The 24,752-nt window shown below is 37.6% G+C and overlaps 2 protein-coding genes across 6 annotated transcripts; both read right to left on the reverse strand.

The window, feature by feature from the left end:
* Window positions 1-47: 47 nt before the first annotated feature.
* LOC105452967 (collagen alpha-1(IX) chain-like) lies at window positions 48-17,703 on the reverse strand. 4 transcript variants are annotated; one of them, XM_011694541.1, is made up of 19 exons: window positions 17,082-17,703; window positions 9,183-9,250; window positions 8,910-9,108; window positions 8,255-8,471; window positions 7,200-7,370; window positions 6,648-6,719; window positions 6,474-6,560; window positions 6,145-6,252; window positions 5,903-6,010; window positions 5,638-5,812; window positions 4,035-4,259; window positions 3,775-3,935; window positions 3,056-3,217; window positions 2,720-2,914; window positions 2,208-2,409; window positions 1,359-1,460; window positions 752-919; window positions 512-580; window positions 48-394 (listed from the first exon to the last, which is right to left on the reverse strand). In XM_011694541.1, the coding sequence occupies exons 2-19, from the start codon at window positions 9,229-9,231 to the stop codon at window positions 279-281; spliced, it is 2,586 nt and encodes an 861-aa protein (XP_011692843.1). In that variant the 5' UTR covers window positions 9,232-9,250; window positions 17,082-17,703; the 3' UTR covers window positions 48-278. The 4 variants fall into 4 exon arrangements, with proteins under 4 accessions (XP_011692843.1, XP_011692845.1, XP_011692846.1 ...); XM_011694543.1 differs by having other exon boundaries at window positions 17,038-17,703; XM_011694544.1 differs by lacking the exon at window positions 1,359-1,460.
* Window positions 17,704-18,029: 326 nt separating this feature from the next.
* LOC105452968 (ATPase family AAA domain-containing protein 2-like) lies at window positions 18,030-21,900 on the reverse strand. Of its 2 annotated transcripts, XM_011694546.1 has the most exons (12): window positions 21,685-21,900; window positions 21,426-21,614; window positions 21,219-21,367; window positions 20,717-20,986; window positions 20,443-20,634; window positions 20,054-20,235; window positions 19,788-19,974; window positions 19,524-19,709; window positions 18,993-19,125; window positions 18,835-18,930; window positions 18,654-18,758; window positions 18,030-18,522 (listed from the first exon to the last, which is right to left on the reverse strand). In XM_011694546.1, the coding sequence occupies exons 2-12, from the start codon at window positions 21,583-21,585 to the stop codon at window positions 18,212-18,214; spliced, it is 1,971 nt and encodes a 656-aa protein (XP_011692848.1). In that variant the 5' UTR covers window positions 21,586-21,614; window positions 21,685-21,900; the 3' UTR covers window positions 18,030-18,211. The 2 variants fall into 2 exon arrangements, with proteins under 2 accessions (XP_011692848.1, XP_011692849.1); XM_011694547.1 differs by lacking the exon at window positions 18,654-18,758.
* Between the last annotated feature and the right edge of the window lie 2,852 nt (window positions 21,901-24,752).

The following is a 24,752-nucleotide window of genomic DNA, read 5'->3' on the forward strand; positions in this document are numbered from 1 at the left end:
CTGCGATTTGATAACGTATATCGAGCTGACACACATCGAGAAGCAGCTTTATTGAATAATATATTGAATTTGAAGTAACTACAAAATGTAATTCAGAGAATCGCTAGCTTTACATGGCGGTCCCTTCATAAGGGACTTGTAAAGATTTTTTTTCGCTATTGAGCGCCAAATTATAAAGACACTCGTGTCAGAAAATACATCGAATAACTTCTCTCAACGATCTCTCTTAGCAGTGCTCCTTCCGCTACGTGTTCAGAAATTAGTTCCTATACAGCTTATCAAGGACCTTTCTCGTTGCCACGATTGTGCAAGTAATTGCTGCCAGGATAATTGCAGAATTCGCAAAATCCGGGTGGTCCCTGAATTCCTGGCGGCCCTCCCAAACCAGGAAAACCTTAACACACAGAATTAATTTAACGTCTTGCATATTTGTGATTACAAATGCCGTAGAGAGTTTGATTACTTCGTAAATTATTTTGACAGAATCTTGTTTCTTAAATATCTTTTTTACCTTGTCTACCTGGTTCACCTTTGTCCCCCTGCTTTCCGGGTAAACCAACGCCGTCATTACCAGGAGGTCCTGTTGAAAAATTCAATTTTATATTCCATCGACCAGATACGCGCTTAATTTCCTCGATTAAAACGCAAACGATGCGATTATCGTATTACCATCCCAAAATTAACGTAATAATCTTTCGTCGCTATGTGCAATTAATTTTTAATGGTGTAATATAATTGAATATAATACAACCTGGTAGACCTGTTGGACCAGGCGGGCCTTCCGAACCAATTCCTTCAGGACCTCTATCCCCCTTTTCTCCACGCTCGCCAGGTGATCCCACCGGACCGATGAGACCCTGCATGCCCGGAAAGCCGACGAATCCACGTTCTCCCGGCAAACCTGGCGGTCCCGGATCGCCTAAACGACCAGAAACGATATTGTGATTAAAAAATATCGCAATCATGCATACAGTGATATAAAATGTAAATGTGCACCATGCATTAATTTTCGTTTATCTGAAATTTTTTTTAAACAGTGATATTGACTTTGATAAGATTTCTATAATAATAATAATATTCAAGGATAAAGAAATATAAAAATTGAAAGTATAAGCGAAGATAAAGAATGGACTTTCAATGATAGTACGCAAGCACGAGTTTGTCTTTAAAAGCTACATTCGCTTTAATACATTAAAAAAGCATTAAGTTCGATGATGAGAAGCTAACAAAATTAGCTGACGAAGTTAATCGAGTAATCTAATTTTCGCATGCACACGACAAAAGCGTCCATTAGTCCAAACAGGCCATTCTCCAGGCATTTTTCGGAGATGAGTCGCTACGTTCCGAGCGATAGGTACCTGGAATGCCCCGCATTCCGGCCTGACCGGGACGGCCGTGTCGAGCCGGTCCCGGTAATCCGGGCAGCCCTCGTAGACCCTCTGTTAATTCTTTCAGTCTCTCTGCGACACATGCCAATATACCATTATCGTTATGGGCGTAACCGCGACGAGGCCGGGACATTGATCCCGAATCGAACAGTCGATATTGTTAAATGCCGTGAGCATCGTGATGAATGATTCGCATATGCTATAGCTATAGCTTTAGGGACGCGATGACGATGGTACTTCAAGTGTTTTAAATGGTGATGCTACTATACGACACTCGGCTGCTGCTTGCCAATTAATATCTTCCCTTGAGTTAGATCCCGTTCTACGTCCAAGATTCCTCTATAAACTAATAAAAAAAATTCACGTAGTAGTAAGTGATCTCGAGTGCGATTAATATATCGTGCCGAGTGCAAGGAAAAACGCAAGGATTGAAGATTCTGACTCGGAGGGTGTACCTGGGGGACCTTGGAGACCTGGCGCTCCAGGACGGCCCGGACGACCTTGGCCGGGCGGGCCAGGTGGGCCTTGCATTAGCGCTGCCATTTCGGTCATCTGTTCTGTATGCACATAGGTGATAATAAGAAAAAAATCACATTATATATTCCTGTGTGATGACGCATCGCGCGTTGTCCACTCGTGCGTCCCTAGTTTCTTGTGTTAATAAAATAGCCGTCGTTCCAAACTTTGCAGATCAAAGTAACTGGAGTTTAAACGACTTAATTAATTTTTATCTCTATGGAAAAGAGTCGATTTGAGGGATCAATTAAATATTAATAAGTTTTAATATTTATAGAAATAGTCTCTCGTAGTGAAAATCACCTCTCAGAACATTGGTGCAAATATCGCGAATTTCCGCCTCGCTTATACTACGTCCCGGCAGACCTTGAGGGCCGGGTAATCCCGTTTCACCCCTTTTCCCGGGAGGGCCTTGAAATCCAGGCGGTCCGTCTGCACCGCGCATTCCAGGGAATCCTGGCGGACCTTCTAGTCCTCGTTCTCCAGGAGCTCCTTTTTCACCTGGCTAATTCATTCATCGGAAATTAAAGATTTATTTAAATTGAAGAAATAGAGACTCGTATATATAATGAATAATCATAAATAGCTCAAAAGTGCTATTGCAAGCCGACACGGAATTGTTGGCGTGTATAAATATTGTATATTACAAGATATTGTAACAGAAAAAATTATTATACACCAACATCCGTGTCGGCTCGCAATGGCACTTCTGAGCTATTTGTGACTAAAGATTTATTTATTTATATAATTTAATTTATTTATTTTTATAATTTATATAATTTTATGAAATTTTCTATTTTTTTAAAGATGCTTACTACGCCTGGAAGACCTGGTGGACCTCTAGGTCCCTCAAGACCAGGAATACCGATGCTATCAAAGCTGCTATTCGTAGCTGAAAGACCGGGAGGACCTGGAGGTCCCGGTGGCCCTATTGATCCCGGAGGGCCGGGTAGACCGGGTAGACCGTCCATTCCTGGTAAACCTTGTGTTCCTGGTGAGCCCGTTGAGCCCTAATTAAGTAAATTAATTAATTGATATGATAATTAATATTATTCTGAAATTACGTGGGTCGACCATTCAATAAATATAGAATAAATATACAATTGGCAGATTGTCGAATAATATAATATCCATTTCGCTCATTCTCTTACCGAATTTCCTGGCAGCCCGCGAGGTCCGACGGGACCTCGTTCGCCCTCCAGTCCCTTGTTACCCTTCAGGCCTATCATTCCTGGGATTCCTGGGTATCCTGTGCGCCCATCTAAACCTCGAGACCCTGGAGACCCCGGTTCTCCACGTGGTCCTGGAAGTCCCTTATTGCGTGCAACAATGTCACAAAAAAGTGTATTATTTTATTAATTCGTTGGGACAAAAATAATAATAAGTTAAATATTTCGATGAAAGGAGGCTGCTCCAATGACTTTGATCTTGACATATGTTGTCAAGGACATGACCCTGTGTGACCTTCAACCTTAGATTTTAACCATTTTACTTTACAACGCGAAGCGAGGTCCAACCCTCCCCTTCCCTCTGTGTACGGGCGAAACGAGGTCTATAAATTATAATTATACTGTTCCACATGGGTTTACACAGGGGGGAGAGGAGGGTTGAAACTCGCTTTGCGTAGAAAATCATAAACCCATGTGAAACAGTACATTTATATAGTTATATTATAACCTTTTTTATTAATAATTTTTTAACAAAGAACGAGCGAGGGCTAAAATCTGTTGAAGGTTACTCAGGATCATAACCTTGACATATGTTAAGGTCAAGGTCATTGGAGCAGTCTCTCTTCATCGAAATATTTACCAATAATAATAATAATCAAATTATAATTAAATATATATATAAATTCGAAGTAACAAAATACCTGCGGTCCCGGTAATCCTGGATCTCCAGCCTTTCCTGGATCTCCAGATAGCCCTGGAGGGCCTATCGGTCCGATTGCACCTGGGAGACCGTCAAGGCCAGGAGGACCGATAGGTCCCTCAGGGCCAGGTACGACGCTATTATCTGACAATCCCGGTATGCCTTGAAAGATAATAAATATCTCAGTAACATCGATAAAAGATCAGTTATCATTAGTGATGTATTAATACTTGTTTCATTTTTAGTTAACAGATTGCTAACCATCTCGACCACGTTCTCCGATATCGCCCTTCGATCCAGGCCTACCAGGAGGTCCCGGCAATCCTGGCAGTCCTGGTGAGCCTGGTAGTCCTGGAATACTGGAAGTGTTCGTAAATACATTGCTGCCTCTGGGTCCAGGAGGACCAGGAGGTCCCGGAAAACCAGGAATACCTGGTGCACCGTCGATTCCAGCTGATCCTGGAAATCCCCTATCTCCAGGTTCGCCTAATTGTTAAATTTTATAGTGATTTAATTAATACACTTTCATATGACGTGTTGTACTTTGTAGAGTACAACAGTAGAAAATTGTCGTCGCGAAGAGGATTGTAGTATCTTTTACAATAAATGTCACTTTTATTCAGTACTTTTTTATATACTGCACTTATTTCGATTAACAGCGACGGACTTAGTCCGATGTTTAACTCTCATGATTAACTCCGACGTGATTCGCTGGCCCGTGGGTTTTATTCCCTGGCGCGTGTCAGCAATTTGCAATTATTACTCAATTACTATGAGGAATAATTGCAATTTTGCAGAATTTTGGAGCCATTTGCATTTTTTGAGTTCATCTTGCGCCACTGTTGCCTATAATCATTAGTTGCGACATTGGCGCAGTTGTTACGAAATTTACGGAATGTTTGCGAAAATCGCTTACAATAGATGCTTCCTTTTTTTAGTAATTTCTGCTTCTTGAGTCATTTAAATCACTTAAATATTTACACAGTGTGACAAAAAAACACTTTTTTTCCTCTCCGAAGTGCAACAATTCGTTATAACGTTTTTCGAAAATTTTTTCACGCCGAATACGATACCGTTGACAGAATTTGCCTCTAGAAACGTATTATCGTACTTCAGAGAGAATTTTTCTGTAACACTGTGTAATAAATACTTTTAATAAAATTTCGCTTTCTCTATTGCGTAATTAACTTTGATTCCTGAGGTACTTACAAGCGCATAATTTTGAATTATTTAGGAATGAGCACGTATTACCACAGATTGCGATAAATTGATTTACAATGACTGCGAATGAACGCATCTGGGTCAACGATACGTGGAATAGCATGCATCGCTTGAACCGTTTAATAGTCGCTATTTGAATCGTGACTTTTTATGTTGTACAATGTTAATAAAAAGACCATAAAAGCGAGGCCGATTTATACATTTGAGCACAAATTAATATCTCGCGAACGGTGCGGATTGCTGTCTCATCTCGTTATGATAAATCTACGGTCAATTTTGATGGAACGATTTTCAGATTTTCAGAATTTATGTATCACTCATGTTTTCTATTAAAAAATTAGTCATAGTTATAATCTAGAAGCAAGCATTATGTAAGATCATTATATTCATTGTGACATAACCGAGATTTAGACGATAAATTGATTTAGACATTGCAGTGACAACGAGTGTATTAATCGAGCAGCCGTATTCTCTCGCTCCATCGCCGACACAGAATAACGCAATTACACATCTCGACGCGATTTCTAACGAGATCGAATTACATTGTTGGATACGCGCTTTCAGAATTTCACGAGTGGATTTAATCTTTCTTAATTGAGTGGTTTATCTGATGTTCCCGTTCTAAGAAATAACGTACAATTACCTTTTTCACCCGGCCGTCCTTGAACGCCGTTATCCCCTCGTTCACCTTTGGCTCCTTTCTCACCCTTGTATTCTGGCGATCCAAGAAAATATGAAAAATGGCTCATATTCCCTGGAGGGCCCGGAAGCCCTCGAATACCCTGGTCTCCTTTTAGACCCGGGAATCCCATATCGCCCTTATTAGAAGATTTACTTTTCAATTATTCTCTTTATAAAGAAATTTCCTAGCCATGTAATAATGTATAATTTAAAAGAGCAGCGCTTACTCTTTCACCCTTTTGTGCTGGTAAACCCGGTGGTCCCACGGGGCCGATCGATCCTTTAAAACCTTGCAATCCCGGGAAACCTCTGGCGCCAATATTACCTGGAGCTCCCTGATAGTATATATCTCTTATATTCCTTTTTTGCATGCATATTTTGTCTACATTTTGCAAGTGTAAAAATTAATTAAATAAAATAAAAAATTATACATTATCATGTTTAGTATATATAAATAAGAAAAATATACTGTATTTCCTTGTTCCCCTGACGATCCACGTTGCCCTGGAAATCCAGGCGAGCCTGTCGCACCAATAGGTCCTCGTGCTCCGGGTGGCCCAGGTGGACCGGGAAATCCCTGATACGATTTTCTTTATCAATGATCTCCGAAATTATTGAAAAAAATAAAAAATTCATGCAATTTTAATTAATAGAAAAATCGTAGAATTTATTCGTTTAATGATTTATGACTATTTTTATAAGTAATCAAAATTTAATTAAATTCTTCACTTTTAATACTGAAAATTAACTTATAATATACATAAATACATACTTAAAAAATATAAAACAAGAACTTACGTTTGTACCATTAAATCCAGGTGATCCTTGTGGACAGATCGTATCACAGGTAGGTTTTATTTGAAGTGAAGCAGCTTCTATTGCCTTCTACGATCACGTACATTACATTTAGAGTCAGATTTTAAATCTTTTTGTTCGATTCTGTTAAATCTTGCCGAAATATATAAATCTTACCGGTAATTCTTTGCACGTTTCTCTCTCGTGTCTCATTGGATCGCAATTTAGAACCATCCATTGCAGGTCGATCTGAAGATAATGTAAATAGACATATATTTATAATCTTAGGATATATTTAATAAAATGTATTTCAGGTATAATTTTATTAAGAACGTATATCTTTTGACATCTTTTTTCGTATGAACAATAATATTTCAACTTGTTAGAATTGTAATGTCGTGTTCTGGATATAAGCCAAAGAGTCTAATATTAAATTCAGTTTGTCCTACTGACGGTTTCAGACTCGCTCTGTACGAAGCGGTTGTTGATTAAATAACGGGCTATTTAATTGCGACACGTAACTTTGTCTCTGAAAGATGCGCATTCCGCACCGACAATAGCGATGCAATTCGTGAACATTAAATGAACATGCAGACAAGTCGATTTTAATAGAATCGAAATTCGTTAAAGAATTTTCAATGAAAAGGGAGATCAAATTGAACAGTAGATGATTAAGCAGCATGATAATTAAGTTCGTATGCAAATCTGGGATATATAACAAAATCTTACCGGTACAGTGATCTTACTATTGCTCATTTTGGCTATTGATATGTTCCCGTCGACTTTAATCGAGTTGTGTGGTTTTAAATCTTCCACGCCAATGAATTCGCAGTCGACGTTGAGAACTAGCTTATCCTTGAACACCCCGAAGTTTACCTTGTGCCAACCCTTGTCGAACACCTGTTTCATAAGAAATTACATAAATATTTCTCAACGTTAGCCAACGACGCAAAATGCAATTAATCAAGTTTTAATCTATCCTAGACAAGATAATAATGTAGAAAGGTACAAATGAGTTCTAAGACTCATTGCCGAGAGAATATTTAGTTTCATAAATGCATGCTGTTTCAAAACACGCTTGCAAATCCTCATCGATCAAAAGACTGACGTCTTCTCTTATCGCCTTATTATCGATCGCGTGAGATTCATTTTTCTGCAGCGGTAGGATTTCTAACATCTGAGACTCTTTGAAGTGACATTTTGCGCACGAAGCGATCCGACGTGACTTACATCCGTTATGTCTGCTCTGTGTGATAGCATGACGATACCATTCACGCGCCAACTTTTGCGGCTCGGCACGCATCACACGCGATAGCTTACGTAATAAATTCGTGGAGCAAAACACTCATGCATAATAATCGATTTTAACAACAGGCTCGATCTCCGGCTCTCTCTCTCTTTCTTTTGCTTCTCGGCGACACTTTTAAGAAACCACTCGATAGAATTTATGACCGGTGCATTCCACATCGTGTTGTCATCGCATCAGGATGCGCTCGCTTTGGAATTTTCTACCTGCGATACAATATCTCAACAAAGAGAGAGGAACATAAATATCATCTTTTGCAAAAGAAAAAGGAGAGAAACATAAATATCAACATCTTTTACAAAAGAAAATATAGTCGACTTATTTATTGATTTAGACAATTCTCCACGACGATTTTATTTTTGTTGCCCGAGTGCTCCGTTTAACGATGCCACGTGTTTATTTTAGAAATACAGGACCATCACAAAAAACAATGTTCAAAACGAGCTATTTTGAAATGATGACAGGACGTGACACTCACACGATAATTAAGGAAAGAGATCGTTTGTAATTTTTCCTCGTGATCGATTAACGAAAAATCCAGCGTTCGCTTTCGGGAATTCATCGTGATGAGAAACTGAGCGTCACCATTCGCGTTCGTTATCTTAATGACGTGCCAAGGATACTTCGGTGATTTCCTAGCTCTCAATGTATACACCAACGAGAATTCTTCTGGAAGCTCGCTGAGCGTGATATTCCTGAAAAAGAAATTGATACGTAAAAAAAGAATCGGCATTTCACTAATTTATATATTAGCTTCTAACAGGAAAACTTTCAGAAAATTTATTTTGAAGAATTAATCATTCATTAATTAATATTTAAGTTACTATTTTTTTCCGCAGATTTCATGTCGACTAACAATATGTTTGGATTTCACCAAACTTCGATTAACTCAATCAATTATTTAACATATTAATTAACATATAGACAGAACTTTTTATTATTTGATACAGAAAAATATTTATTATTTTTTTATTATTTGATACTGAAACAGATTGGAAGAAAAAATATTAGAGGCAAGAAATTATATAATTGAAAATTTTGCTTTAAGCAATTCTGCCAGTCGTATTAATCGCCGAGTTAATTGGAGTCTGCAGTCGCCGAGCTGTTGTTTCTACGCGAGATAATTTGAATACTTCGTCGGGAGGGTGACATCAGTGCCTTTCTCTAGCCGGTACGCCGTCTGTGTGCGATCACTGCCCCGGACCTTCGTCATGCCGCTGTAACGCATGTCCAGCAGATCCAATTTCAGCTTGCTGATAAACTCGAACGTCTGAAGATCGTCCTCGCCGGACTTGTAGCCGTTGCATAGCCCGTGCTTGGCGACGACGTGCTCTATCAGAAATACGGCATCACGAATTCTTGAGCTCCACGCAATTTGGTAATACATCGTCGCGAAGAATACTTACGGGCATAAGTTAGGTGCGCTATCGCGATTATCCATGTTTGCAGATACATTTGCCGCGATCGAACAAATCTGAAATAGTGACAATAAAAATAATAATTGATATCTATTATGTTCTAAAGTGAATCTCCAGACAATTAAACGAAAATATAAATGCATAACGATGATGGAGATAAAGATGTACGAAATGTATGAGTAAGAAATGAGAAATAACGATTATATTGACACATATATACGAAAGAAATAGTTACATTAAAAAAACGACCGCAGAGAGAACGTTCGACGCAGAGATATTCTTATATCAATTTGATCAATCGATATAAGAAATAACAATTTTTAATAGCATCTACATAGAAAGATAGAAAAATATGTTGACAAATACGAGACATCAATTTAAAAAAATGGGGTAATTTTGATTAAATTTTGATTGACTTAATTAATAATTTATATGTTTTAAATGTTTTAATGTCAAAAACATAGACTACCTAGACAACAATTAAACAGCATAATAATTGTATGCAGTCGGCATGATAAGCTCTCTGAAACATATGTATATACGCCGTGCGCGCATGTACATATGTTACATTCATGTAAGACATGCGTTTAAATTTGTGAATTCACATGAAACAAATCATGCAAAACAGCACGTTAACGGCACGTTGCCGACACAATGTTACTACTAATAAAGTTTTTGTGCTGACAATACAATCGAACATGGAAAAAAACTACGTAACGTACTATGATTTCGGAACGGGCACGAAGATTCGGCACAAAACCCGTAATAATAACATCGTGCGCTTTTAAAATTATAGCACGCAGTTTTTTTTTAATACTGGCATTGTGGTATAATTTGAATCAGTAACTGACAACACTGATTTATACGATATCAGTATAATAAACTACTGAAAATCATAGTGTGTTTTAGTCATTTTGCATTTGGCTATCTGGGAAACATTTATACCTCACTCTTAATCGGATTTAATACATCTGTAGTTATGAAATTGGCCAATCACAATTATTTTTTTTCTTTAGAGGAATAGCTTTGATTGGCTGGTTTAATTATAAATATATACAGATGTTATTAAACCCGCTTAAGAATAACGTACAAAGTCATAAATTTAATATACACGGTCATATACAATTCTATGTTATAAATTTTAAAAAATTCTCAAAATATTCCTCAGAGAAAGAACATAAAAATTGTTTACATTCCTTCTAAAGAAATCAATCCTCTTATCTTCAATCCTCTTATCTAAAAAAAGATGCGCGATAAGATTACTGATCGACTTAACATGCCTCTTTTTTGGATAAGAAGATTGCTCTAGAAGAAATGTGAGCAGTTTCCATGTTCTTTCAATGAAGAATATTTTAAGAAATATATATTTTAAAAAATAATCGCTAAGATATATACATTTTATTCTATTTATGTTAAACAATTCGAAGGAAAAACAGACCAATGCAATTTATTTTTAAAAGCTTAAAAATGCCAATTGACATTATCATGTCATGATGCAAACGATATAATTAAGATATTTTACTGGGTAGAGACTCATCTAAAAGGAAACGGATGCATGAAAGATAAAATGTGAATCACATGCGTATCTTGTGACATTTTGATGTAATCTGCATTTGAACAACTATTACGACGAAATATTAATGTTATTGTAATGCTAGTAACTCATCTAGGAAGAAACAGATACATGAAAGATTAAATCACGTTTTGCATGTATGTTGTTTTTTGCGGCATTTTCGGTTTCGTAATTTTCATATAAACAACTATTGCGACTCGAAGTAAATCTTCTTTTTTAGTTCGATATATTAAAATAGATTATGGCAAATCCTAATATTAATGTTATTTTCATAAACTCTTTATACATGTTGTTGTAATAAAATAAAATTTTAAAATAATGAAATAATGAACAATTAACGTGTAAAAAGGGCCAATGATAACGAGCATAAATTATTATTTTAGTATTTTTAATAAACGTTGATTTATATAATCTGATACGTTGTTAAGAAATTCATATAAGTTTTATGTACTCGATGTACATAAAAGTTTCTCTAACGAACGTTTCTGGCTTCACAGAGCCTTCTTTAGTGCAAGTTGACAATTTTTGCTAAATAAAATTTAAAATTGTGTATAAAAGAAAATGCAATATCTGTCGATGGAGTCATACAGAGATCATACGTCCGAATCAAAACTCAACAATTAATTCGTGATGTAAAGCAATAAATTAATAGAAAGCACATTTTTACGAGAGTCGGAAAAAAACGCTCAGTATTGTGATTAAATGTAGAGTTCTTGAAAAGGACGATTCCACGATACTACAATTTAAACTTTTGAATTAATTGTAATTTTATAAATTCTATTTACAAAGAAATGCACAAAAGTAGTGTTCACCTCCGATTTTAATAAACTTTTATGTTATATTTTAGCCCAAGATAAAACACAAATCTTTTAGAAATGCATGTTACGCTTTTCTAAGGGATGAAATATCTCTTTGAAAAAAATAAATTATTTTCAAAGCAAATATTGTCAAAACTATAAAAAATAGAAATAAATGTTTCAATAAAAGTTAAATAGTTTTAACAGTTAAATAAAAATAACGATAACATTTTTTTATATATTTTTTAATATATATCACTTAGCATTTTTTTAAACTAAAAAATAATTATAACTAAATTAAAGGTTATTTTATTATAAATTCAACCGTATATATAATAAATTTATTTTCCAAAAAATCATTTTCAAGAATTAATTACAAACACCTGATGCCTTTGTAATACTGTTATCCATTGATTCATATCTGTTCTTATCGTGGTTAAAACATTTATATAACAGTCAATATCACAGTCGAATAATCTATTAAAATCTGAAAATCAAATATGAATATATAATTAAAAGTTTATATGCGAAATGACGCATGACGAAATCAGTTATGTATATTTCTAATGTGTAACATCGGGTTAACAATTTTTAAAAATAGAATGATCAATTTAGTTGAAAATTGTATATATATAGTGTTCCGGTTGTGTGTGCGTGTTTTTCAAATAATCCAAAATACGTTATAAGAATAATTTTTTTTAAATTACAGAGAGGAGTACACAGTTCTTAATAAACATATTTTTGTAAACAAAGCTAGAAACGTAAGCAAGCGGTGTTGCCAATAATTCTTTGTCGCCAATGCAAGATACCCTAAAGTGCTCCCATATTGTACGGAAAGCGAAGTAGGTGCGTCAGTCTTCAGTAGTAGCGCGATCAGTCTTCAACTGAGTGAGTTACATCCCCACGAGAACATTTCTATTTTCTACGAAGTTTTACATAACGTCTACGTGAGAGATAAATGTCATCTTACAATTAATACAAGGTGCGTTTAAAGAAAATAAAATTATAGACGATGTTACAAGTAGAAATGTTTTTTCAAATATGTTTGTTGAAGAAAACAGCCGCGTAATAAATTATAATTAAATATTGTTTTAAATATTGAGGCAGGATGTGTATATCGGAAATTTTACAATTGACATACCATTTTTCTAATATTTTATAATTAATAATTATCTTTAACATTTTTTATAATTTTATGATTATAACTTTATTCTCAATATTTATATCTATCAAATTCATATTATTATTAAACGTTTAACGTCTCTGTCTGGCGTAATTGTTATTGGAAAAAGTCGTTTACAAATATATACAGAGAACAAAGAAGAAATAACATTTATAAGATAGCTATTTTATATTGAATTTTATTACGATTATAATTCCATTATAACATATTATGATTACGTTGTCGATTACATATTTCCTAGATTTCGCACGACGACATCATCGACGTGCTCTATCTTGTTTTTTTATATCGCTTTCTTAAAATCCTTTTTTTATTAAATAATTCAGTTTTTATTTATTTTATGAGGAATTGAAGCTTGTAGCCGGTGTAATATTCTTCCTTTTTTATTTGCATGGAATGCTCTCAATTTTGTCTATAACTTTAATATATGTTGCTAAAGATTTTCGTTTCAATCTTTGTGTGTGTCTCAATTGTGTGAAATTAGCTTTGTGTGTGTAACATTCCTTCTTATTTCGTCGAAAACGAAACAAGTGGATATTTGTATAAGTGAGTTAGGAAAATAACTGGAAGAATTCGCCGAATCTTGTATTATATTATAACAGATTATAATATTTATATTATATATTATATTAGATTATTATAATATATTATATATACATTATATTATAGATATAAATATATTATATTAGATAAAAAAATTTCGGCTGGTATTCATAATCTATTTTTATATTTAAGACCATTTTAAGTATATATATAATTTTAAGATATCATAAGCTATAATCACAGTATTAGCATTTTAAGACATTTAAGACGGTCTTGAAGTAAGAATTACCGTATGTTAGACTATGAATGCCAGTTTTTCATTTGGGTTTTGGGTGTGTGAAGAAGAAGGTGTGTGAAGAAGTTAAGAGTCACAGGAAAACACACACCAAGCAACTTTTTTTCTTCATCAGTCTATTATTCCGGGATATTGTGGTCCTGTGATTGACAATTACAAAATATATTTCGAATATATAACGGTACCGAATCTTTCTTCGATTGTCAACCAGACAACGGTATCACGGCACATAAATTAAGCAACGCAATTGCCAATTGTTTTTATTCCGCTACCAGGTCGCGTCGTATCTACAGACACGAGGTGGCGCCACATCCGAGCCAGGACAAAGTCGAGCGAAGTTTTATTGCTGACGACAGACGACGAAGTTTGTCGGCGACGGGGCCGACGAGTCACCGGGGATACCGGGGTGGTAGACGGTAGTTGCGGCGCGCCGCGCGGACGCGGAGTCGCAGGAGGACGCGGACGCTCGGTGAGAGCGGCGGAGGAAGAAGGAGGAGGAGGACGGTCGAGGCCGAGGACGGAGGAGAGTCTGTCACGGGTCGGACGCGAACGAGCTGCGTATCGCCGACATGCAAGCGGACGGAAAAGGCTTTCGTTTTCCTGCTGCCGTGACTCTGCGTGAGTGCAGCGTCGTTATTGTCGGGAGTACATGCAAGATATGCGGCAGGGACTTCAAATGTGAGAGTGACGTCGCTCTGCACACGCGATGGCGACACAACGCTGCTATGGGATCGCTGATGAATATCCTGGACCACGAGATGAGTCTCGGCGACGTCGGGCAGAAATGCGACATCTGCGACATGACCTTCGGCATCGTCTCGGATCTGAGGATTCACAAGCGACTGATACATAAGCATGGATTCAGGAAAGGAGGTAAACGTCGGAGAGAAAGTGGGACGGTACGCGTGAGATTCAAACTGAATGGCGAAACGACAACAGACGTAACGCTAGATCGGAGGTACATAAAAACGCAGAATAGCCCCGGATACTTCGTTGACGTCTGCACGCAAAGTTTGGTCTCTCTGAAAAATGAGAGACGTCAAGATGACTGCGCTGGGAATATCGATTTGTCTCTCCCGAACCATATTGTGGACAAGAGTCACATGCAACACGACATACGGCCCGACAAAGCTGCGAATCGATACATTGTAGGTAAATTCGCGTCTATCAAAGGCGACGCAATAGCGCGTCGTGCTGTCGTGATGGGGAAGGGGAGTCTCGTAGAGATCTCGAATTCCCCGCTTAAAAACGCAGTCCCCGTTAGCGACAGTTCGTGCGAGGGGCACAAAGATCGTTGCTACTTCGCTTCTCAGCAAACCGCGGCGGACGTGTTTTTCAAAACTTTTGCAAACGGCATAGACGTTTGCGACGAGGAAAATTCTCGGATAGCGAACGAACGAGAAAAAAGAAATGTATATTATCAGAGCGATATTTCGCTCATTGACGAAGATGCTCAAGATTTTCTCAATGGCCAGCCGGAGACGTCCGACAAATCACCTCTCATGTTCAAACAAAACTCTTCCAGCGAAAGCCCTCACTATTCAATCAGATGGTCTGATAAAGTTGCAGGGACCAAAGAAACCGCTGGATTAGCCAATTCTCTAATAGATTCCGTGGAAATAATTATTAACCAAGGAAAGAGTTACGGCCTCGACGAAGACACGACAGCGAAACGTTTGTCACCTCCCTTATCTCGGTTCAACAAAAAAACCGAATCGATAAGAGCTGACTCGAACGTTGACGATGACGTGCAAGAGGTGCTGCGAATAACAAGGGGAAATGCGCAAAGCGATATCAATCATGAATCGCCCAATCGCATGGAAAGAGAGATGCTGGTGCAAAACACTATAAGCGACACGTTTACGTTGCCCTCGACCGTCTATCCAGAAAAATGCAACGTCGCATTTAGGAATTTCGAACCGTCCGATTATTCGTCATTCATGACTATGACTGAAAGTGATTATCAGTTTCTGTCGAATTCCTTCGACAAAAAGCTGGGCATTTATTTGGAGGATCTACATCATTACGGGATCACACTTTACAACGAGCTACCGGAAATTAATAACAACTTAGAAGAGTACTCGGTATATGCTCACCAGGATTTTTTCGAAATAGCGAAGCAATCGAGCGATCCGATGTATATCAGTGAACTAAATGAACTAAAAACGAATGATAATGAAGTAGCTGTTGTGATAGACTGAATGTATGTCGGCAAAAACTTATTGTAGCCTTAACTTGCGTTATGGAGGCATGAGTCCGTAAATCTTTTTAAGGCCAAACAAAGAATGTGCCAATTCTTTCGTTTTTCTTTTATATTTCTGTTTTCTTCAAATTTTAGGAAGGAAATGTTATTTTATGATTAATCTATGATATATTTTTTTTTTCATACATGAACATTAATTCACTTTATATATTTAAAAGAGATATCGATAAAAGAGAGTAAACTTTCTATTATTGCTCTCTTATCGCTATTGCGTTTTTCTTTATTTAAACAAATGAACAAAAAGATTGTGATATTTCAAACGAATTGAATAAGTGTAATATTAATATTCAATTCCGAGAAGAAAAATTTTCGCTTTATCATGAAAATCGCAAATATAACTGAGATTATAAAAAGATACAAATATATTCGATGTTCAAAACCTAAATGTGAATAATTCACAATTGTTAATCTCGCTCAGTTTATTTGCTCTTGCTGTAAAAATGGATAAACGTTTTTAAAATGCTAATAAAATTTATAAATGTTGTTAATCTAAGACCTTTAAACAAATGAGAGAAAAAAGAATTATGTTTTTACTATATAGGTCTAAACATTATATTATTTGAGTTTTTATTTTTTTTAATTTTTGATTGTACGATTGAATAGCGAGCGTTTCGTAGCAATAATTCCGCTATAACTAAATGATTATAAACATCTCATTTTGCGTCTACATTCCTACTTAAATTATGTATATGCCATATTAGTATAAATATAGATATAATTTTTATGTTATTTTATTAATGAATTCTTTTGTGTTATAAGAAACATGTGAGTCTACGTATGTCATGAAATCTAAAAGAAAAAGCAAATTTTCAGAAATTCGTCCGTTTACACGACTTTTGTTTTCGTCGTCTTCGTCAATATCGCGCACTATGTATGTGTCAAGCAATTTTTCTAAGAATAGTATTACTGCCAAAATGTCGTTTTCCCTTTAGCACTTAGGTATCAGCGGCGCTTCTATTTTTTGAAAGGAAGCTACAACGTTATATAGAAAATTATAATATTTTAGGATTTTTAACATTCTACATGTTTGTAATAAATATTTGTTAAAAACATCAATCTATTTTTTTATATATTTTTCCGTAGCGTTGTTAAGAGAACTTCGTAGAACTCGCGGCAGTATGATTTTTATGTAGGAACAAGGAAGGGGATTGCCATGATTAAAGTCGCGCTAAAAGATCGATCCGTGTACCATGGTAATATCGCGTGTGGCAAATAAAAACGTCCACGCGTTACCGTTGTTGCTTGCGTGACTTCCTCGTCGCTTCTCGTCGCTGTCACGCATCCGACACGCACACAGGTCGGTGAAGCTTCGATGGGGAAAGAGTGGAGAAAGAGAGAGAGAAAGAGAGAAAATTTCCGACGATACACCACCGTCGATTTTAATATACAACGTTCAGGCCCCCCTTCGCTTTGAAATAGAGCACGTTATTTCCCGTCACGAAGCACTCGAGATACAGGATGCAACACGATCCACAGCAATGCACTGCAGTCGCACACCAACTGATAAGCTCGCTGTATCTCGCTGCCGGACCCCTCTACTGCAGCCAGAAGCCCTCTCAAGTAGGAGAAACCGATTCGAATCTTATGAGTCACGAAGGGAGAGAAAAGACGATCATCGTCATCGACACATTAGAGAAATGCACGGAACATATAACTCGAAGAGGCAATTCTATTTGAAGCTAACTTAACATTTAAACATTTACTAACTAGCACATTTCATTGCATTTCGCAACATGAATGCATTTTGTTGCGAAAGTCAAATTGGAATTAAAACATCGCGAAGCTTATCTTTCCTTATAATAAAAGCAAAGAGATCGAGCGTATCATTATCGAAAAATCAATAAAATGAATGCACCAGCTCTGTGAAATTTTGACAAGTAATAATTCTGTGCGAACATTTAACAATTAAGAAGTTCCTAACAATACAAGGCCAAGCATGTTTTTTTGTATAAATACACACACATTCCAATCATTCCATTGTATCTTGAGCGGTACAACAGGTGTGTTGCAGTCAGACAACAATTCGTGTTGATATGCTAGTGATGAATGGGCATGTCAATATTTTGAACGTCGAAAATAAAGCTAGACCTTCAGAATTATTAAAGATAAAATAATATATATAAATACATGCTATTTTTTTTTGGTGAAATTGCTGTCAAATGTTTCTAAAATAAATCCTCGTACTTTTAAAATGATTATTATTTAAATTCACTCATATTTCTAAAAAAAATTGATTACATCACAATATTACATTCCACGAATTTTTCATCGTATCAGTTATTGCGTTCGATCGCGTTACATTTCACAAATTCGGACATTCACGTGAACGATTCACGAGAGGGACAATTTCATCAAATTAGTGATCAATCCTCTTCCTGCTTCGGTCGCATTTTGACCCGTTTCAATTCTTCGAAACGCGCGACGTACTCGTTGACCGTCGCGCACAGATCCTCGTTGTTCTCCATTGCGAGCTCGAGGGAGGAGAACAGGCTCTCCAGCAGATGACTCGGCCACTCGTCGGTCGATCTAACGATCGTTTCGATCAAATCCTCAATTTGCGAGCTGAAAAGCTTCTCGGTGCTGGATGGGGCCGAGGAGGCACTCGACGTTAATCTCTGTCGTTTGGACGGCGGACCCTCGCCGGACGCGTTGTACTCCCTCTTAATATTCGTTCCTAGTAATCGTCAAGCTTGTAAAAGTACACAAATCCATTGCGATCCACACAATTAATGTGTTTATAACTCAATTCTAAGAAATCATATATATATATAGGTTGGACTTATAGGATTGTCAATTAGCAGTTACTCGATCTGGAAGACGTCGAGTGCGAGGATCGTACAGCTCCGAGCTTATTTCGCGCTTTCGATTGCGTTTTAATCTTTCTGGTCGTGCGACGTGCCGCGCTAATCTCTTAGAGACCATTACGATGCACATTAACCATACGGGGGGTAAATAATGTATGTAAAACGTGTACTCTTAAACGTACCTAGTAATCCGCTGGAATCGGTGGCGTGTACATTATTCCTCGGCTTTCTGTTCTCGCCCTTGAGCTTCTTCGGGCACAAGAGTGGCGCCAAATCCGCTGCGTTTGTTAGAAATTAATTTATTATTGACGATCATACATTGTTTCAGACGGATAATCACCTTGCGAGGAGCGATCGGAAAGACCGTCGGATTTTCCGTTGAACAACTGTTTGAAAAAGGAACGTCGCTTTTGCGGCGAAGGCGATTTTACTTCGTATACTTCGCCGCGATTATCGTCGTACAATTCTGCAATCTGTGATAAGTGACACAGGCGGTCAATATAATTGTGCACTTGCAATTAGAGCAAACGCATTGGAAATCAATCAACATTGAAAGTTTAGTTAGAAGTTTTCAGTCGTTTAAGAGATCAATGCTGCTACTTGTCTTGAATCCATTTTGACTACTTTCTATAATAATTCTATAAATATTGCTTTCAACGTTTTTTACTGCAATTTTTTCCAATCTGCCGTTTTGAAATATTTATCTCAAAATGAATTGAACGCGTTTACTTAAAAGATCATTTAAATTCAGAAATAACTGCTTGAACTTTGATGTATTGAATTAATAATATGTACAAAACACAGGCAGGAATGTATTAAACATGAACAAAAAAAAATGAGAGCGTGTCGAAAAGACAAAAAGGACATCTACCTCCGGCGGCAGATTAACGTGCCGACAATGGGCGGTCATTAGCACGAGCATGTGGACCGATCGATCGAGACCGCGCATTAAAGAGGTGAAAACCACTCTCGCCGTCTCGTCCACCAGGTCCCACCAGGTCAGGACCCCGGGCATGTACAGCAACGCCGGCAGGGTGCGACGCGCGGTTTTGATCTTCTGTTATCACAACAACAAAAAAAAGGACAACTGTCGCGTGACATTTTCCCAAGGACAGGGGAAGCAAGTGATTTCTACTTGTATCATAGCTTCCTCGGCCGCTTTGCCCGTTTCCTCGAACAGCGTCGTGACGTCCAGGATGTGGCACGGCAAGTGTTCCAGGGTGTGCAGCAATGCCGGGCCCAGATGACGAGTGTGGGAATCGTCGTCGCCGCACAACAAAATTCGCGGGCAACTACTCGCCTTGGACGAGGCCTTACCTGTACTGCACAATTCCATGCAGAGATCGGCGGAGATTAATATTTGATTTACGCCCCTTCCGAATGTTTTTCCACCTCACTTACATGTTGTCGGAAGTCAGCATGCCGGCCGGGCAAAGTGTCTGCAAGCGCGACAGGATTCCCGCCAGATCTTCGTGCATTAACGGCTGGATCCTGAAGGACAGGTTCTTGATCGGGGCGACGATGACGCGATGCGACGCGGGAACGATGTTCTGGCATGCTTTCAGGAAATCTTCCTTTTCCACCTTGCCGAAAAATCGACATTTCTCTTAGTCGTTTCATTTTATGTAAGAATAATGCAAAATATACCAAATAATATAATAATGAAATGTATATATATATTTTTTTATATATAAAAATAATTTCTATATAAAGTCTGTTGGGCAAAGTAACTTATTTTATTTGTTTTTTACGTAGGATCAAATCGGTAGTTGTGTGACCAAGTGCCTTACTTTGAGGTGACGTTCGTTGATGTGATACTTAGATTTGGAATTATAGATCTGCGGATAATTTCTGCGAACGGAGCACATAACTGCTTCAGCGCAAAGGGCCTGCAGATCGCTGCCGCAGAATCCTAGCGTTTTCGACGCCAGATACGCCAAGAACTTCTGTGCCGGTTTCTGCTTCCAGCTTTTAATGTGCACCTATTTCAACATACGAAAACATTAACGTTTTTCCTCTATCTTCTTCCTTCTCGTGATACTTTTTATTAGCAGATATCGATACCGAAAGTATCTCCTTTCTGGCGCTGTAGCAAGGCAAAGGGAAGTACAGTTCTTTGTCGAATCTGCCGGGTCTCCTCAGAGCGGGATCTATCGCGTCGATTCTGTTAGTCGCGCCTATCACTATGATCTCGGAATTATTGTCCAGACCGTCCATTAGGGCCAAGAGAGTAGAAACCACGCTGGCGTGAACGAAATCCTGCCGACTGGATCTTACAGGCGCGAGACCGTCGACTTCGTCAAAAAAAATTATGCACGGTTTTGTCTGTTGCGCCTGGAGAAAATTATTTTTTTTTCGAATCGAAGATAAGGAAGACTCTCACTCTTAAATTGATACGTAAGATTTTTCACGCAGATTCGATTTTGCGGTAAAATTTGCTCAAGATAGTCAAGTTTTAAAAAGAAGGATTATAACTTGATCTTAAATTTAAATATTTATCTCCTTGAAGTGGACGTTATATGAATTATTAAAATGAGCTCATGGAATTATAAGGAACTCTGCCAACCAGGGAGAAAATCTTTTCGAGCTTCTTCTCGCTCTCTCCGACCCATTTGCTAAGACAGTCGGAACCCTTGCGCGAGATGAAGGAGACTTTGCGCTCGGAATTGCTGCATTCTGTCGCCAACGCGCTGGCCACGAGAGTCTTTCCCGTTCCTAGCGAAGAATGGAACCAAGGGAGATTCAGCTCGCGTGAAGAAGCATTTGACATTACCTGGAGGACCGTAGAACAGTATACCGCGCGGCGGTCTGAGATTGAATTTAGCATACACATCCCCGTACATCAACGGGAACAGGACCATCTCCTTCACGATCCTGATGTGCTTCTCCAGTCCTCCGATGCAGGAGAAATCCTTCGCCACGCCGGATGACATTTTTTTTTCTCCTTCGTTTCTCTCAAAAACTCAAAGAGAGGTAAACCGATTTATTTCCACTTCTGTTGCGACATAATCAATGCGAAAAATGTCACTTACTATCGTCGACGTTTCGGTGCAAAAATCCCACGATTTATTCGCGCATCCTGAGGTGATCTTACGTCCGGTATCGTCACTGGAATTTTTACGCTAGTGTTATATTCGGAGTTATGAGAACCTACTGCTCAATTTCAACATTATTCCTGACATTATCGTCAGCTAACAGACGGAAAGTCACGAGGATCGATTGTAGCGTCGATACGACGTTCGCATGTTTCAATCGTATCATCGTATAAATATAAGAGGACCATGGTATAAATATTTATATCACGATTAAGATAAGGAACGGACGTAAAGGGATACAAATAAATCGCCGGCGAGTCGGTTACATTACGAAATTTTTATTTCACTATAATATATGACAATAAAATGTATTACTTATGATAAAATAAATAAGGCAGTGGATGCATCTCGTCGCTTTTCGTCCGTATCTTTTACAACTTCGTCGTGTATGCGCCTAAATTCTTAAGGCTACCATCTACTCTGCGTGCGTTCGTCGTCAGTAGAAAAAATTTGCCGGATACTTGATATGCTACAGCTCAAGCTCGAGCGGGTTAATACTTCGTTCTTCGTAGAGAGTAGTCTTAAGGGACGTTATTGAGAGAGAAAGAGAATGAGCTAGAGACAGATAAGTGTGGTCGCTCGTCCGTAATCGGCAGTGTTAGCAAGATATAGCTTTCTCGGTCCGATACCGCGTACATTTATACATATATATATGTACGTGTAATGCGGATTTCAGCGATTAATGGGGTGGTACAGCGAAAACGACGACACGCCGACGAGTATCGCATCGAGAACGTAATCGCGGAACCGCCACGTCTCTTTCGGATTCGTCACTTCGAGAACGGAATGTAAAATCTGTGATCGCTAGAAGAAAAATATGTACATGTTTGTCCGACTGCGAGATTAACGATGTAACTTTTCCTGTATTTTTATCTGAACACTTTGCAACAGTTATTATAATTATATGCGGGGAGTAGAGGTCTTGCTAGAGTGCATTATCTGTCGAGTTAGTTTCTTTGGCAAATACCGGATACTTGTACGATTCCCTGTCGACGATAATTCACGATAAAGCGGTCCTTTCTTTTTCTTCCCTCTCGTCCTTTCTTCGTTTTCAATCGAGGCTTGAGAGAATCGAGAACGTGTGTATACATCGCATTCATAATACGAACGCTGGGAAAAGCGAGCGTTTCTTTCGTTTCTTTTTCTTTTCTTTTTTTTTTTCTAAACCTCAGTCTTTTCGATTCTACTTACTAGAGAATTTCGCAAGTAATACAATCGAATTTCGACGAACGATCCAATCGCCGAACGAATTTCTTATCACGCTAACTACAAAAATTCCTTCGCTACGAATGCATCACCTGACGCGAGAGAAACGGGTATGCTACTAATAAAACTTGTAGATTAATTAGCTCTTAAATCGCGCACACTCGCGAACGAAAAAAATTCACATCTTAACAACAACGACGTATATCCCTAAGAAAGATATTACTCGTGGATCACATGAGAGATTTATTGATAGAGTTTTTACTATAGCTCCTATTCGATTGTATGGTTTGAACAGTAAAGGATGGATCGCGCCCTGTATGTACGTTGCCTCCGATGTATTGTTTAAAACGGTTATTGAAGAGAGTCTGCTTTTTTTCAAACTGTCCGGGACAGCTTAAGTGAAAACGAGTTTTCGTCTCGTCGCATATCGACTTCGTCTGGTAACTAATTGTTCACAATTACAGCAAGTCACAACCAATACACGAATCTGGGGAAGGCAAGTTATATCCTAAATATTCACTAATATTTATACATGTACATATAACACAAAGTCTCCCAGAATCGTCACAGTTCTTCTCGAGCGTGAATTTTTTTGAGTAATAAGAACGGCAGTTTTTTTTCTTTTTCCTAAATCAAGACGTAGGCTTCGAAGTGAACTATTAAAAATCAGATTATCTGTTTCACTTTCGAATTACAAATAGGAAAAAATCGAGAGGTCGTGAAAATAAAAGAGGAAGTCAAGTGGAAGAAAGTGCGATAGTCCTGGGATATTTTGTAGAATGACGGCCAGATATTCAAGAGTGCTTAGGACCGACTGGAAGTCTCAATATTTTTTGCAATCGCTTCAATACGGGTTTCAGATTTTAAACCCAATGTTATTTATTTTTCCTGAAAATTTAGTAAGATGGAGTATTTTTTCCTTGCGCCAATTTTCAACTATAATTCAGACATTAACATGTAATTAATTTTGCTGGGGCTTATTTCTGGAGGATCTAACGCGCGAACGATCAATTTTGCAATTTTTAAGTCATTCACTTTTCGGAGTCTTCGAAACTGCGCTAAACATGACTAACTAGCCGCCACTGCATAATATATATATATATATATATATTTATGCATCATATATATATATTTATTTATTTATTTTTTTATCGAGGTATTTCATATTTATAGTAGTGTACGTGTGTGTATATTAAGTGCCCTGTTTCCATCTTCAACGAGTAAAACCTTATCCTTTTTACAACTTTGGTCTATTTAAATTGCAGATTACTAGTCATATTTCGAATATGTATTTTAAGTTATTTCGTATGAACTGAATTGCATTAATACAGGATGGATCAAAGATTATCATTATAAAAAAAGATCGCATTTAATTGAAACAATTATTCGATTAGAAAGATAATAGGCTTTTGACGAAAAGATATTATTACATAGATATATTCAGTACCTCATGTTTCCTCAGACATCGAATAATTCTTTCGCAATTTAATATTTTAAAATTAAATCCTTTTATGTAGATCTTTTCTTCGAATAATAAGCTTTGATCGTTTTTATACGTCAAGTGTACCATCTTATACTAGTAATAATTTGAATTGATACATTCTGTAGCGCGAGGTATATTTCGATACACGAAGAGAAAACCACAATCTTATATGTAACAAATGTAAGGAGATACTTGTTTCGTATTTCGGCTTTCCCTACGTGTGTGTAAATTCATATTTGAATCCAAGGTGAAAATAGCTAGACCTAATTCCTCGTCAGCAATGTAATGTTAAATGTTAAACTCGTGTCATAATATT

This window comes from Wasmannia auropunctata, unplaced genomic scaffold, assembly GCF_000956235.1.
Source record: "Wasmannia auropunctata unplaced genomic scaffold, wasmannia.A_1.0 LD336023.1, whole genome shotgun sequence".
Taxonomy (NCBI): domain Eukaryota; kingdom Metazoa; phylum Arthropoda; class Insecta; order Hymenoptera; family Formicidae; genus Wasmannia; species Wasmannia auropunctata.